This window comes from Lathamus discolor, chromosome 8 (assembly GCF_037157495.1).
Source record: "Lathamus discolor isolate bLatDis1 chromosome 8, bLatDis1.hap1, whole genome shotgun sequence".
NCBI classification, from domain to species: Eukaryota; Metazoa; Chordata; class Aves; order Psittaciformes; family Psittacidae; genus Lathamus; species Lathamus discolor.
Genome location: NC_088891.1, coordinates 14601654 through 14616914, shown reverse-complemented (window position 1 = coordinate 14616914; position 15261 = coordinate 14601654). Strand labels below are relative to the sequence as shown.

The 15261-nt window shown below is 43.2% G+C and overlaps 1 protein-coding gene across 1 annotated transcript in view; it reads left to right on the top strand.

Moving 5' to 3' along the window:
* RFX7 (regulatory factor X7) overlaps positions 1-15261 on the top strand; it is a 50022-nt gene that overhangs the window by 11967 nt on the left and 22794 nt on the right. The window contains exon 2 of the mRNA XM_065688234.1: positions 10485-10518. Within this exon, the coding sequence (XP_065544306.1) occupies positions 10485-10518 (34 nt within the window). The remainder of the gene's footprint in view (positions 1-10484; positions 10519-15261) is intronic.

The window sequence follows — 15261 nt, the reverse complement described above, 5'->3', positions numbered from 1 at the left end:
TGACTGGCTGCATGCATTGTCCTCCGTGCTGAGGAGTCAAAGTAATGAACCCTGAAGTTGTGGGGTATTAAGTACTGGTCAGATGCCTGCTGTTCATAATTTCCATCCATAAATGAGGTTTTAGAGGAAAGAAGTAATCTGATAGACTTGCTTGTTCATTTGTCACAGCCACAGAGACAGCCTACAGCCAAGGAGGCAGTGGGTGGAGAGAAGGTGACAGTGAATGATGCTCATCTGCCCTATGATTGTAGTTTATGCAATGCTGGCAGAGGAGTTGTATGTTCTGGGTGCTGTGAAGCTGCACAGGCCTGATGGATGCCTCAAAATCTTGGGTTGGAGCAACTGGTCCTGCAGTGCAGCCTTGTAAAAGATGCTCTTTTGACACAGTTAAGCTATGACCTACCACATAGCAGTGAGTACAGTTGTGTTCAAACCCAGCTTTGTACGAGCAAACTGAAATAGATGTGTGCACTTTTGAACTTACACAGCTTTAACTTAATTGAATGTTGTGCAGCTTTAAGCAGGTGCAGCTTTCAGGTTTAGACAAGCTTGTGAGCCTGCATGTAAACTGAAGTTCACCTGGGTTGTAGGCTGGGGGAACTCAAACTTTCCAAATTAAAAACTTGGGAATTGGAGTAGCATGTGTTTGTAACTTTTAGGAAGATCCCAATTTAGGGATTAAAACCATTTTATCAGGTTTATTTTTTTTTTTACCTCCGGAAACAGAGGGTGGAAAAGTGATGGGTTTATACTGCTTTAGCATTCAGCGAACTGACCTTTGAGGTAGGCAAGAGACTTCTAGCTACTTGCAGCTTTTTGTTTGCAGAGACCAGACAGTTTCTGTGCCTGGAGTGAGAAATGCCCAAGGGTGCAGGTGCAAGGCTGAAGGATGGGGCCTGAAAGAACCTGTGGCAGCTGAACAAGAAGGAGGAATTTTTGAGATGCGAGGTTGTATGGCTGTCACCATCAGGCAGCAGTGCCATGTTCATCCTCCATATGTTCAGCTTTCACATTCTCATCTCTATGTAAAAGTCAAGGACAGGAGTAGGGTTATGGGATGTGCCAGTGAGCAGTGTGGCACAGGTCAGGGAGAGAAGTTAATTTTCCTGTGGCAGGGAAGTCATGCTCACATAGCACCAAAGAAGTGACCCTTTTAGTAGGCAGATTCTTGCAAAGTGCTTGTAGATACTCAGGGCATTACTCAGCACAGGGAAACCAAAGAGGTTGCAAGGATTGCATTCCCTGGGAGTTACCAAGGTCAGCACTTGGGTGCAGGTTCCACAAGCAGAAAAAAAGATGCAGGGGAGCTGTGCGGTGGAAAGCCATGAGAGAAAATAAAGAGGAGGAGGGATGCAGACATCCAGAGATCAGGCAGAAGCAGAGGTAATGGGATATTGCAAGCAGCATTGGGAGTAGGGGGCTAGATAAAATCTGTGTTTGTTTGTAGAAAGACAGCATTGCCTGTGGGTGAGCTATTCCATGTGAAGGGGAGAGATGGATGTCTGTGGCTTGGAGGAGGGACAAAGCATGTGTGAGGGAAGCCCTGTGGGTGAAGCTGAACCTCCCCAGTGCAGTGACTGGCGAGCTAACCAGCTGCACTGCAGCCCTCAAAGCGCTGCTTTGCTTCCTAGTGTGTGTCAGGCCCCAGGTGCTCTTGAGATGGTAGCATGGTGTGAATGCTAGGGCTCCTTTCCGGGCTCCTTTCCAGGCTCATAGTGCGATCCCGCTGACCGTGAGTGCTGCTGCTGTCACCCCTGTAGTTTCACAGGGCATCCTTAGAGCCGCGTGGGACAAAGGCTTGAGAAAAATCTCACCATGCTTTAGAGCATCTCCAGTTCACACCCCTTAGAAATTCTAGCCTTAAGTAATGATGTGAAGAGGCTTCTGCAGACCATGGCTGAAGATTCCGCAGCAGATCTTTAGCTAGCTGTGTGCTGAATTCAGAAGCAACCAGAGATTTTGTTTTTTCATAATTGGTTTTAAGAACACGAGTTACCATTGTGAGATACATGAGCTGTTGAGATGGTTGATTTGCTGTTTAGCCACAAACCTGCCTGTCTGGTGACTGTATCTATCCATTCTTTCTGCTTTTAGTGGGACATACTTTAGATTTAGATTGCACACTCAAGTTCCTGTTTGAGTGACTTTTTCATGTCACTTTGAGATCACCCTCTGCTTTTTGTTTTTAGCCTTTCTAGGCAATTGATCTTTGCAGACTACTCTTAGAACAATGCCCTGCAGTGCCCCATATAGATTGTTAGTAATAAATGTAGGATGCAGCTCCTCTGAAGTCATATCATCTTCCCACATAACGTACAGAGGGCATTGCATCCTTGGAATAGGGTCCTGCCTGAATATAATAATACACATGGGTTTAAATTCAGAGCAGTGCGGAAAGATCCGGGGTGAGAGCTGTGTAAAAGCACTCTCTTTGTCTCTTCTAAGAGTTCATTAAAGTAACTTGTGGCAAAATGCTATATTTAAATAAATGTAAAAACCCCCCAGGGATTTGAACAACTTGTTGCTGGAATAGAGCACCTGGTCTGTGTGGCTGTTGCAGGTTCTTCCCAGGAAGAATTGTGAAAGAAGCCTCTAGCATTGAATACAGCAATATTTCTTCAGAGAGCTGAAAGAAATGTTTGTAGACCCAGATTTCAGATGTAGGTATGCTGATGTCTGCTGGCTAATTATTTCTTGGCAGTTTATTGCAATGGGCTGTGTTGGAGACTTGGGTGTTTCATTAGCAGCCTTATCTTCCTTCTTTGTTCAGCTGTTTGTATAGTTGGCATTGTTTAACACTCAGAATATCATCATAGTGTCAGAAATGGGGAAGGGATTAAATTTTTATCCAATGTAAAATATTTTAATTACATTCATTTTAGTAAGAAGCATTGAAGTCATGCACTTGACCAGTTATAACCTGCACTAAGTTAAAAAGTCGTGGCATGCTGAACCCCTGCTTTTCTCAGCACTGTGGTGCAGCGTTGCTCCTCTACGTGTCGGATGGAAACTGGTCTGTCTTACTCTCTTCAGTGAGTGGAAGGAGGTAGTTTAGGTTGCAGTGAAGTCGAAATGGTTGCAGCTCGCCCTTGTTGCACTGTTATATCGGCTTGCGGTGCTTGTTCCTTACTTGTTTTGCTGTGAAGAGTGGTTTGACGACCTGAGGAGGAGTCTGCCTTGAAGCTGAAAGAGCCAATATTTACAAATTGGTGAATACTTGCTTTGTTTACTTTTTGAGGCCTGAGGGTTGGACACTTTTCTACATTCCCAATGGGCACAACTCTGTGGCTATTTTGATTCTTTAGGGAAGTAACAGCACTTCATGTGCTTCCAAGATGCAAGTCCCTGTGGACTTCATCTGGAATATGAATATATATCTGCATTTGAGTGCTGGAGGATTTACTTTGTCTTGTATTAAATGTTTTGCTTTTTGGTTGTGTTTGTGCTAGGTTCAGCTGCCTTGTCCCTGCGGCACAACGCTCAATTATCCCCAGGGGAGAGAGGAGTGCAGGCAGGGAGAGAGCCCCTAGGTGGCATCAGAAGCCACCTGATTTTTGGCTCCTGCGTGCCACAGGATGAGATGTGGATGGGAGGGGAGACATGCACTCATGCTGGGATGTCAGGGTTGACTGGCAGACATGCCCAGCTTGGGTGTGCTTTTCTTTCTCAGTAACCTGTGCTAGCAAAAGCTCTTACTGCATTAAGTGAGCAGTATGTATAGTCAGCATTTCGCTTACTCAAACATATTTCAACCTTTTGCAGCTCTGCTTTCTAAATATTTAATTGAAATGCTTTTACAGCCATTTTACTTATCAACATGAGCCAAGCCAGACAATGTAACATGGCATATGTTAAGATGTTAATTGAGTAGCAGCACACATAGGCGGCTGTTTCATAATTTTCTCCTTAGATGATCCTTGGCTCCAGTTTAACGTTTCTTTGTGGTTCTGAATGGAAGGTTACAGAAAGATATATTTAGAGCTGTTAGTCTAAGAAAGAAAAGCATTAATTCAGTAAGATGAAGATTTAAGGGCTGAATCCTGCAGGCACCGCTGGGACACAGTGCTTGTCGTGGTAAGGATGTGATAATAGTACCTTTCTTATAGTACCACTTACTGTAATAGGGTTGCTAATCCTTTTATTGAGTGGTTCCTCACAGCATGCACAGTAAATAGATTTTTATTTTTTTCTAATGTCACCTGATGCCATCAGGCTTGTAGAAGTGATTGGATCTGTCCAAAAGGATATATGGTCAGTGTAGTAATGACCCTTGCTATTTTAGCATGACTTTCAGAAAGATGACTTTGCCAGAACTGTCACTGTTGGTATTTAGTAGTGGAGTCTGACTTGCTTTCCTTGGGAGCTAACTGGGTTTTTGCAAGAGGCAAAGAGGCAAGAGGACACTGCACAGGAAAAAGAGCTCTTGGATCAACACCCAAATACCTCCTGTGCCTGGGAGACACAGACAGGCCTGGGAAATGCTGCTCATGTGGTATTGCACCCACAGAAGCAGCCTTTCAAGACTACCCCGAGACCCCGTTGTTCAGTAGTTTGTCAGACAACGTCAGAGGTTGTATAGGGGAATGGCTGGTGCAGCGGGAAATGGAAGCTTTTCAGATCTGAGAAATTTTTAAAAGGCCATGTGGTCAAAATAATTCTTCCTTGGCAGACAGCTCGAACTGCTGTCCTGGGTTTCCTTCTCGTACGGAAGGCTTGTTTGCAGAGTAAAAGTGCTGGGGCAGCAGCGTGTGGCCATGCAGTGTGTGGCCACACAGTGTCAGGGTCATATGTGTGGGCTATGAGTGAGCAGTTGGGAAGGTTTCCTGTGACCGTGAACAGCTCCTGCTCCTGTCCCCCACGAGTGGGAGCTGTGCTGAGTTCCTGCTGGTTTTGTGCTAAACTCTTATGAGAAAAAACTTACAAGCTTTCTGCTTTGTTGGGTTTTTTTTTTCACCTTCTCTAGTGCTATTTTAGAACTTCATAAACCTCCTCTCTCCCTTTATTAACTGTCTGAGAGGGTAGGTGGTTTACCACCTGAGATGATAACTAGTTAACAGTGCTAAGTAACTATACCTTGGGGTTTTCCCTTCTAGTTGCAACTTTTCCTCCTGTGTCCTGTGTATTGGGTAATAATGTAACGCAACGCAGGAGTACTGGAAACTGGAGCCCTGCAGTTGGGAACCCTTGCTGTGGTGTCAGGAGTCATATCCTGTCTTCCAGATGTATGGCACACCTATTAGCAGAGATGGAAAGTGGTTCCTCTTCATTAATTGCATTAGGGTTCAGCAGAAATAATGTTTTCGTTAAGCTGTCCAAAATGTACCAAGCACATAAAACACATCTACAGAGGCTGCTTTTGGGAGGGTGTTCCATCTTACGCAAATACTTGCAGTTTTGGGCTGAAGGGAATACAGAGTATCTGTGGGAACTTCACTGATGGTGTGAAACTTGTAATGAAAAACATCACTGGGGCTTTCTACATTTGACCACCTACTCAGATTATTACAGTGTCTTGCATGATAAATTGTGGCTCCCCTTGTCCCCTGAATTTTGCCAAACTGGACTTGTTGCTGTCACTGCCATCTTCCTCCATTCGAGAACCGAGTTATTGCAAGTGCTTGAATGAGGAGAGCTGTTTCCCGTGTGAGTTGTGGGACTGGGAGGGCCCCTGCCAGAGCAGCGTCCTGGAGCTGCTGCTGTCCTTCTCCTGCCAGGGTCACAACCCAGAGCCCCTTCACTGGCATCCTCCTGCACAGTGTGTCCCAGGACAGGGGCTGTGCGCAGGGGGTGGGTGTTCATACGCTGTGTTCGCTGTGCGCATGCTCCCCCAGTGTTTGCTGTGCTGCTTTCACAGGGAGTGAATGCTCTGCAGCTGGAAAGCTGATAAGGGGTAGATTCAGTGGCTGTGCAGGCTGTGAGAAGGCTTAGAGTTAACTAGACAGTAGCTAATAAGGGTTTTCTTTTACCCCTCCCAACCAGCTTCCTCTTTCTGGTCTCACAGGCATAATGCCTCTCATATCCCTTGTGGTTATATGGTGTCTACTCTTTGCAGCATTAAGGAAATAGAATTCAGAGCAACTGAATTCTGCCACCTCTTGTAATATGATAGTCCCCTGCTGCTCAGTGAGTTCAGCTACCTGTTCCTGAAAGTGAAGTGTTACTTAATTAGAAGAAGGTTCAGCAGCATCTGGTTTTATGCCACTTCAAAATAAATTTACATCTCCTTGCCTCCTCCCCTGCTTTTTCGCCTTGGTGCAAAGTAAACTCAGCTGCATACCTGGGGAGAGAACACACTCCTCATTCTGCCCATGCCAAGTTGGAGCTGTTAAAATGGGGCTGTTTTGAGTAGAAATACATAAATAGGTCAGGGAAAGCAGGCACGCATACTTTGGCATAAGATAGAAGAGCAGTTTGAGGAAGTGCTTTAGACTGATTTCCCCCCCCCCCCCCCCCCCCGCCCCGTTCTCCCCAAGGTACTCTAAGGAGTTTGTCAACGTGGCTTCAGCATTTAGAAGCTTAAATTACTGCAGCCTTTGAAGGTTACCTTAAAGATTCTCTCAAAGGTCTTGGTTCTAAAGGTTAAGACCAAAGCTGAGGCCGTTAAGACGGGCTGGAAGTTTTCCAGTAAGGCTTCCCACTGCAGGTGCAAGGCAGGCTGTTCCCTGGGAGGATGTGGGACTGGGAGTCTCTGTGGAACACAGTGGCTTTTGCAGGGAGCCACTCTGCTATGCTTCTCTAAACCACAGGCTAAGAAACCCCCTTTTATCTGCTGTTCTGTTGAGCAGTAGAAGATGGGTTCTTGTGTTTGAGTGGCTGATGGTAGCTCTTCAGAGGAGCACAGTTCACTGCTGGTGTTTGGGAAGAGCTGACTTTTTGAGGAGCATTGCAGTACACAGTAGAACAGGAGTATGTCCCTCTTAAGTCACTCAGTGGGCCTTACCTTTCAAACTATCTTCATGCTGGTATGCACAGAGAAAAAGAATCATCATTGGTTGTGATAGAGTCATTGAATTTTGAGGGGGGAGCAAAGTTTTGTTATATGGTTTTATGCTCCCACGTTCTTGTGGTAGGTCAGTATCTGGTACAAGTTGGTAAATCCAAGGTGTCTGTAAAAGCAGGTACCTTTGTTATCACCCGTAAGAGACAGCTATGTCAAGAATTGCAGGTTGTCTCGTGGATGAAATTGCTTGAAGTAGCCTAAATGAAGTTGTAGATGAAGTGAGTGAAGAGTTTAACTTCAGGGAGACTGTCAGCATGAAGAGTTACCAAAGAGAGTAACATCAGCTGTGCTTCTAGGTGTGGTGGGTCACAGCGAGCCCCAGGAGGAGCAATGCTGTCTGTTGGCTTACGGTACGGTTTCTAAGTTTAGTTTTCCGATGGGCTCAGGTCCCTGGTAGGTTGAGCCGGTTGTTCTCATTAGTGAGAACATCTATCACTCCTGCTGCTCTCCTGCAGCTGTTCCTAGACACGCAGCAGTATGTGGGTAGCAGCCTCCGAAGGTCAGAAACTGCTGAGGCCTGATTCAGCCTTGCTCTTGGGATTGCTGGTTGGAGTTACTGTAGAGTTGGGGAAGGGGTTCATTTGACAGAGACAGAAACAGACTTACTTATTTATAAAGGAAATTTCAGCCTTCAAAGCATACCTGTCCAGCTGGTGGAGGCAAAGGAGGGGTGAAATAAACCAAAGTGGCAAATACAATGTGACTGGAATGGCTGTTCCTTTACCACTGTTGTCACTTCTCCTTTTTATCTTCTGATTTGATGGAGATGTGTGTCCTGCAGTGTCATCAGGTGGAGCTTTTCTGTGCGGTGCTCAGCACCATGAGGATGTCCCTGTCCAAGCAGCTTCCCAGTCAAAGGGCAGGTTCCTGAGGGTTGCCATTGCTTGTCTTTGACCTAGATAGCTCCACTGGAAGACACATAAGAAGCATTTTTTTCATAAGGCACAGGCTTTATAGACTCAGGCTATGCTAGCCTACCTGTGCTCTGGCTAGGGTAAAAGAAGCCTCAGTTTACCACTATCAGATTTCAGTGGTGTCCTCCCAGTAAACTAGGGAGCATGGATCAGGAGATGAAAAACAAAAAAGGTGTCAAAACAGAAGCATGCTTGTCCCTGCTGAAGCCATAGGACCTTTGCCTTTTAAAATGTCACAACATTTGCTTGCATATTGGAGGACATGAACTTGACTATCCTTTTTGTGCCACCAGTTGATGAAAAGGAAACAGAGAGGGACTGCATTTGATGGCCTTATTGTTGCTCTTATGCTGCAGCTTCTCGACACTGTTGATCAGTGCTGTAGCAGCAGAGGTCACAACTGGAAAAGCCTGAACTAAATTTGAGTTTACATTTACTGACTCAGACTGATACTTGGAGATAAAAGCACAGCTCTAGGGATCTCCTGCCCAGCTGCCTCATGGCAGCTTGCCTCTTTCTCTGTGCAAGAAGAAAGTATTAATGCAAATGGGCATGCTTATGCGCAGTTTGGCAGAACCTAGCAGGATGGGAAGGCATGCTGGCTGAAGCATGCTCTTCTGAAGAGCCCAGTACACAGTGTCATCTGCAAGTCTATAGAGCAGAGACTGTATTTGGACCAAATTTGATCTGCCTGTACCCTGCATCCTCTTATTCTCAATGCTCCTTTTCTGCATTAAGCTATCATGTAAAGCCACAGAAAAGGTTTAGGTACAAAAATGGGCACGTATGCCTGAGCCCTGTTGCCTACTGCCGTGAGCATAGCTTTATACGAGAGGCTGTGGATCTGAAGCAGCACAGGGAATGTGAGACCCTGCTGGAGGCAGGAGGCAGTGGGGTGATGTGGAGTCCAGGGTGACAGAAGTGGTGCTGAAGAGCCCTCTGTTTCAGCATGACTTTTGTCAGCATGGCTTGGTCAGCTTTGGGTCAGACACAGTGATAACTCTTAGCAGCAGGAGGTTTCCATGCTTGGTCTCCTTTGACTAGTAAGCCTGTGGTTTTGGAAGAGTGAGATGACACTTGTGTTCCCTTCTGCAGTTGCTACAGTAGATGTGATTGTCTTTCCTAAGGCAAGGAAAAGCTCCCATTTTACTGTACTTAGCATTTCCTGTTCTCAGAAATCCTCAACATCTCTGCTTTACTCCCCTTTTAGTGTTCCTGAGTATCCACCCAACTGATTGTCTTCTCTACAGGAAGTCGGTTGAAGTGGATGTCTGCTGATGTATCTGCTTCAGTGGACTGGTCATATATTCTTCTTACCTGTAGGCATTTTTTGTTGTATTCTGTCACATTCTAGCATGGGAAGGGGCATCAGTATTAGCAGCTCCTGCAGAACAGAATTTTAGATGGTCATGTTTCAAAATGCAGTGTTGTAACAAGCGGGACAACCAAACTCCTGCCCCTTTGACACTTGATACCACAGTAGGTGCTGTTTCAGTAGCTTTGGTTCCTATCATTGCCAGACACTAGAGGCATTTGTTTTGCTTGTTTCTTATTTAAGATTTTGGTATATCCATCAGATACCTTACTTGGTCTTTCTTTGTATATGGTAGCACCTGTAGAAAAGTAAAATATGATCTGGAAAAAAGATGATCTGGAAATCAGATGTTTTGTTGTGTTAACAGGAGATTGAATTATATTTTATTCTACTAGAAAATAGTAGAATTTCCTAGTAGAATAGGAAAATGCTTCCTGAATTCTGAAAACTGATGCTTTGTGCTTGCTCAGTAGCTGTTCAACAGTAAAGACTGTTGGGGTTTTTTTGCATATTAAAGATTCTGCTATTCTTCAGAGCGATAATAAAATGCCTTCAACTAATGTAGTTAGACCAGCATGTGAAATAAGAGCACACTGAAGAAATGCAAAAGCTGCTTATGGGTGTGTTTATATGAAGTATAATCAGCTCCATACTGTTTGCACTCCTTGGCACATGTACTGAGGTCGTTTATGGCATACTTTAATTCAGTCCCCACCCAGTGGCTTCTTAATAAGCCAACTGGGAGGTAGCAAGACTAACGTGGAAAACTCCTAAGTTGCCAGTGGGATGCCAGTTGTGTGCTTTGTAGCAGCTCTTTGGAAAGCTAGAAACAAATGCCTTGAAGTGGTGGGATTTACTGAAGTGTGGGGAGAGACGGTGGTAATTGTGTTTACAGATGAACAAGTAAAATGAATCTGAATTGTGGAAGAGCTTACAGTAAATGTAGTAACATCCACACTGGCTGCTTTGCACCTTGGGATAATAGCTCCCAGTTGCAATGATACTGCATTAAAAAAAACACCTCAGTTCTTATATAAGTGAGTGAACTACCAAGAATCCTAACAAACAGTTAAGTTCGGGCTGCCTTTCTACAAAAAATAGCCAGATGAGTATTCTTCCATGAGCTGGCAGGATATTTCACAGCAGGAGGCTAAGCCCGTAGTACAGTGATAGAAATTGTAATATGTGGTGGTTTTGTCTTTGCTGTTTAGATTAATTCAAGATTTCTGTTCTCTCTTTCTTCCCTCACGTCTAGCAAAACTGTACAATCTAAAGTGGACTGCATTTTGGTAAGTACAACTCCAGAATGCTTTTTAATATTTAATAAACTGCAAGACCAAAATAGATGTCTCCCGAGGCTGGCAGCCATTATGAAGCCTTTCCTTAGCAGTGCTTTAAGGTACTGCCATTAAATGTGATCAAAGTTAGTTCCCATTGCCAAAAAAAAGCAAACCATGATGTGGGTTTGGTGTTTGTTTTTCATGGAAATATTGACCTCTCTGCTTTCCGTTTGTACAACTGTCAGTGTAGATACGGAAAGGTGAGTTAGTGCTTTTGTAAGCATGATTTTGTTAAAGATACGTATTGTGCAGATCAGAGTATGCAAGAAGCTAACTGTGCCTTCAAGTTCCATTGCTCTTTAGGCCTTTAATGACAATGATTATGTTGCTGTTTCCTTGGAACAGATAATTTATGGCCAGTAGTACATTTTAAGGAAGGAACTGCATGTTCACACAAAACCTAGCAGACTGATGTCCTCATGTGAAAATCTTGCAGGTGTCATAATTACCAGATTTTTGGGTTTGGGTTTTGGTTTTCTTTCAAGTCTTGCCAACCTCAGAAGTTGCACACTATGCCAGGCCTGTTAGCTCCACTGTACTACTTAGGACAGAGAGACACACTATTTCTTGAAGAATGAAAACTCTTGAAATGCACAAACATCATCTTCCTTTGTGCATTAAAATAACAGGATCTAGATTAGAGATGATTTCTAGGAAGCAATATCTAGCATGAACTTGGAGGTTTTATTTGTGTGTTTTTAATAGTGAGCAGGTTGCAGATTTCTTTAAATCAGAGTCCTAGTTCATGAATCTTAAGACTGAAAGGGGCTGCTTATTCTGACTTCCTACCTTCAGCGTTTCATCCAGAAGTACCAGCGGGTGAGACAAAATGATGACATACACAACCATCTGGATACGATCAAACATAATCTGTTCAGCTGTATGGCTGAGCTGAAGAAGAATACTCCTTAAAGTCACATTATTGTAGGCTAATTCAGATGGAACTGAATTGTCTTTCCTTAAAATGTTGTCTTAACTTTAAACTTCTTACTACAATAAATTAAGCTGTTGTACTGCAGACAAACTTGAACCCAGTTTTGCATTATAAATTCTTGAATGCATCCAACTAAAATTGTGATGCAGAAATGTCATTTTTGGCCTCATTATTGCTTGTTGACATTTGTGGGCACAAAGCAGGTGTCGTAAGATCTTAATTTTAGTGTTACGTGACTCTTCAGTGGCAAAAGGGCAAATTGCAAAATTGCACTTGTAAAACTTTCAATACCAGGTTTTCCTGTGGTGAAAAATGGGAAGTGGGGCAAGTGTTTCTAAGCAGCATCAGAGAGGGAGTAAATAAGTAGGAGGTTAACTAGTCATCTGCTTCTTGGAAAGCCATTTTAAGAAAACGGAATGACATTGGACTATTCCTGCATTAAATTCTGTGGATTTGCAGACCTAGGGTACTGAGATAGGGATTATCAGTTTGTGTGTGCCCATTTGTTTGTGTAGGTCTCATCCATTGGATGGACAAGCTATTTTTATGAATAGTGCTCTTGCAGGCAAAGCAGTCTTCATTGCTTGTCTTGGAACAGAACAGTAATGTCCTGATGGTCTAATTTTCTGTTCCAGATGCCTCCTTGTCTGTTCTGCTGCTGAGTTCAGAGGAGTACTCTCAACAGTGGAAAGGCCACTCTTGGTTAGCAAAGGTAGATCTAATGCTGTTCAGGTAGTTTAAAAAAGAAAAAATCCAACATCAGAATAGTTTCAGGAAATAAAAATTAAGTTGAATTCTGTCAAAATGGCTTCTGCATTTTTACATGCTTTCGGAAAGCTGTGAGCTGCAAGACAGAATTTAGAAGTTAAACCACCAGACCAGGACTGTATAGCTCTAAATAACTTGTTCAGAGCTTCCTTGCAGCACTGTTCAGTTTTTGTCCTGCAGAAGGTAGATGAGCAGGTTGCCTCTTTCTGGGCATGCGTGTGGGTTTGTCAGAGCAGTCCTGTGATTTGGGTTCCAGCTGCCTGCAGAGTCAGACTCCAAGCTTGGGGGCAGGTCAGAACATTTCCTTTAAGTGCACATTCTTACGTGTCTGTTTCAGATGGAAACCTTTTCAGGGCCTTTAAATCAGTTCCATGAGGCCCCAGGGGACAATGTCCCTTGTCTCCCTCATTGCTCTTAAGGAGGAGATTTGGGACTAGGTTTTACTTATACTGGGAGGTGCTTATGATACCTTGGAGCATTTAAACTTGATCAGTTTGCTAGCGATCTTAAAAGGAAAAACACCAATAGAGGAAAAATCAGTCTTGTTACCATTTGTGTTTGGTAACAGCAGTCAGAGCAGCAGTGTGCAGAGCCACACACAGTGCTATTTAGCATGTAGATTCCCTGGTTCAACACAGGATAGCAAGAAAGAGAAATAGGAAGAGGAAACTGAGGTGATGGCAGTAATTTTGGTTGTGGAGGTATCTAGCAGCAGAGGACTATGGAAGACAGCTATTATAAGGGCACTGGAACTGCAGTTACTCATACAAAAGACCAAAGTCATCTGCCTTTTGTTTGGTAGGCTGCACCACTTGCCTCCTGACATACTGTCAGTTTCTGGAAGATCATAAGAAAATCATTGTATTCTGTGCAATCCAGAAAAGATAATTAGCAAGAATTGTGGTGTAAACAGCCATTAAAAATTCATTACAACATCTTTTTAACTGTAGTAAACATGTCTAGCAGTAGAGTCTCTTATGACTTTGCTTGTTATATTTGTTGCCACATACTAAGTGAACTCTTGAACCTGATTTTTAAAACTGTAAGCTCCATATAATCACTCAGCAAGAAGGTTGAAGTTTCTTTCCGTAGTCCTCTGCAAAGAGGTCAGTGCTGGTGAGGGTGTGCTGGATCGATGGCCATGAAACCCAAAGCTCGTGATGGCTGGAGCAGTTAAAGTGTGGACAGCAGCAGGACCAATATGCCAGTCTGCCTCTCCTGCAGCAGAGAAGAGGGTAGCTTGTCTTCTTGGCCCTAGAGGGAGATGGGCAGAAGCTTGATGAAACTTTGGCAGCTGTGCTTGGGCACTGTCAGTGCAAAGCTGCCATGTGTTTTTAGGGCTTGTTTGGAATATTTAGCACCTGAAATATGTTTCTGCTTCTGTTCAGATAAAGCACATCAAATGTATTTATTAGCAGCTTTTTAGGATAAGAGGTTCTGTTTCAAGTATTAGCCATTTTCAGTCTTTATCATGTTTCCAGCAAGCCATCTGACCTTGAGCAAATTATCTAACCTTTGCTTCTTGTTTCTCTATTCACAAAGTGGGGAGATGGTTGCTTGACTGCTTGGCTATTCTTAGTCTGGTTGTTAAATAATAGATGTTTGTTCTGCTGAAGTCTGACAAGCTTTAGAACCAGTCTGCCAGTAGGTGGAAGTTATATTGCCATTGGCATAGCCTTTTTTACTTCGATTAGAGTATAGGTATCTATAAATACTCAAAATGTGGAAAGAAATACTAAGATCACTCTATGCTCTCTTAAAATAGATGTCTTCCAAAAAGCTTGCAGCAGTGCCCCTGGCCTTCAGCTCCTCTTCACCAGAACTCGAGGACAGAAATAACCTGTGGAAATATGAAATGGTTCAAATTTGAATGCTGTTTTTCACTCTGTTCATTACAGAAGTTGTGACTCTGCTAACTCTTGCTTAGTGTATTCTTCCTCTATCTTATCTAAAGTTTGGCTGACTAAATATTTTCTTCTTTAAAACAGCCCAGAAAAACCTGGAGTTTTCCTAGGGTAATCCCTTTTGATAACTTTAGGATGAAACTTCACTGGCATTGGAGACCTAACGCTAGGTCAGCAGGGAGAACCAATCTACCACGGTCAGGAAACCTTAAACGATGTTCTGTGATTCTGAAGACTTTTGTGCTGTGAAAAGTTTCAGTGTCTAGTTAGTGTATCTTAGCATGAAACCAGATGTCAAACCCTGCTATTTTAATTAAAAAACCCCAAACCAAGAAACCCCAAACTAAAACCAAACACAACATATTGGCCATTCTGGTTTATCTCGCAGCTCAATCAAAATGCCTGGTAGAATGTAAAAGGAAGTTGCATCTGTTCCTAAGAGATCCTTGCTGTGTGTGTGTCATAGACAGCAAAAGGACAGATTCATTTGGCTACTAATAATGCAAATATAAATGGATCTCAGGTTTAATTTTTTTGCTGCATATGTTATGTATTCCTATAGTGAACTAGCTGTATTTGGTAACTGTCATATCAGAGATTGCTGCTGCTTTATATCTTACTGAAAATCTTTGCTTAGCTGTGACTTGAGGTTTGTAATTCTTTGTCCTTAGTTTTTCTGTCTCAGATTCTAAGACCACTCAAGTTTTGGCTGAATTGAAGCTAAGTTGTGAAAATAAGTCTGAACACTGGTTGCTCTCCACCTTCTCTGAATTTTCCTTTAGTTACTGTGATTCCAGTTACAGGAGATGAATATAATGCGTGAAGACCAAGACTAACAGAGGTGCTTTGTGATGGCTTTGCACCTGGGTCCTGCAAGCAGTTCAGCATGCTTATTCTAATAAGTTCTGCATTTTTCTAATGCAGCTTCAAGAAGTATGGTTTATAAGTAGCCTTTGGAGAATTAGACAGTCTGATTTGGTAGAACCAGTCAATCGAGGTCGGGAAACTTCAAGCTAAATTTTTACTTTTAAGGTGCAGATAAGGATTCCCCAGACACTTTACATTCTGTATGGGTTTTAAAACTAC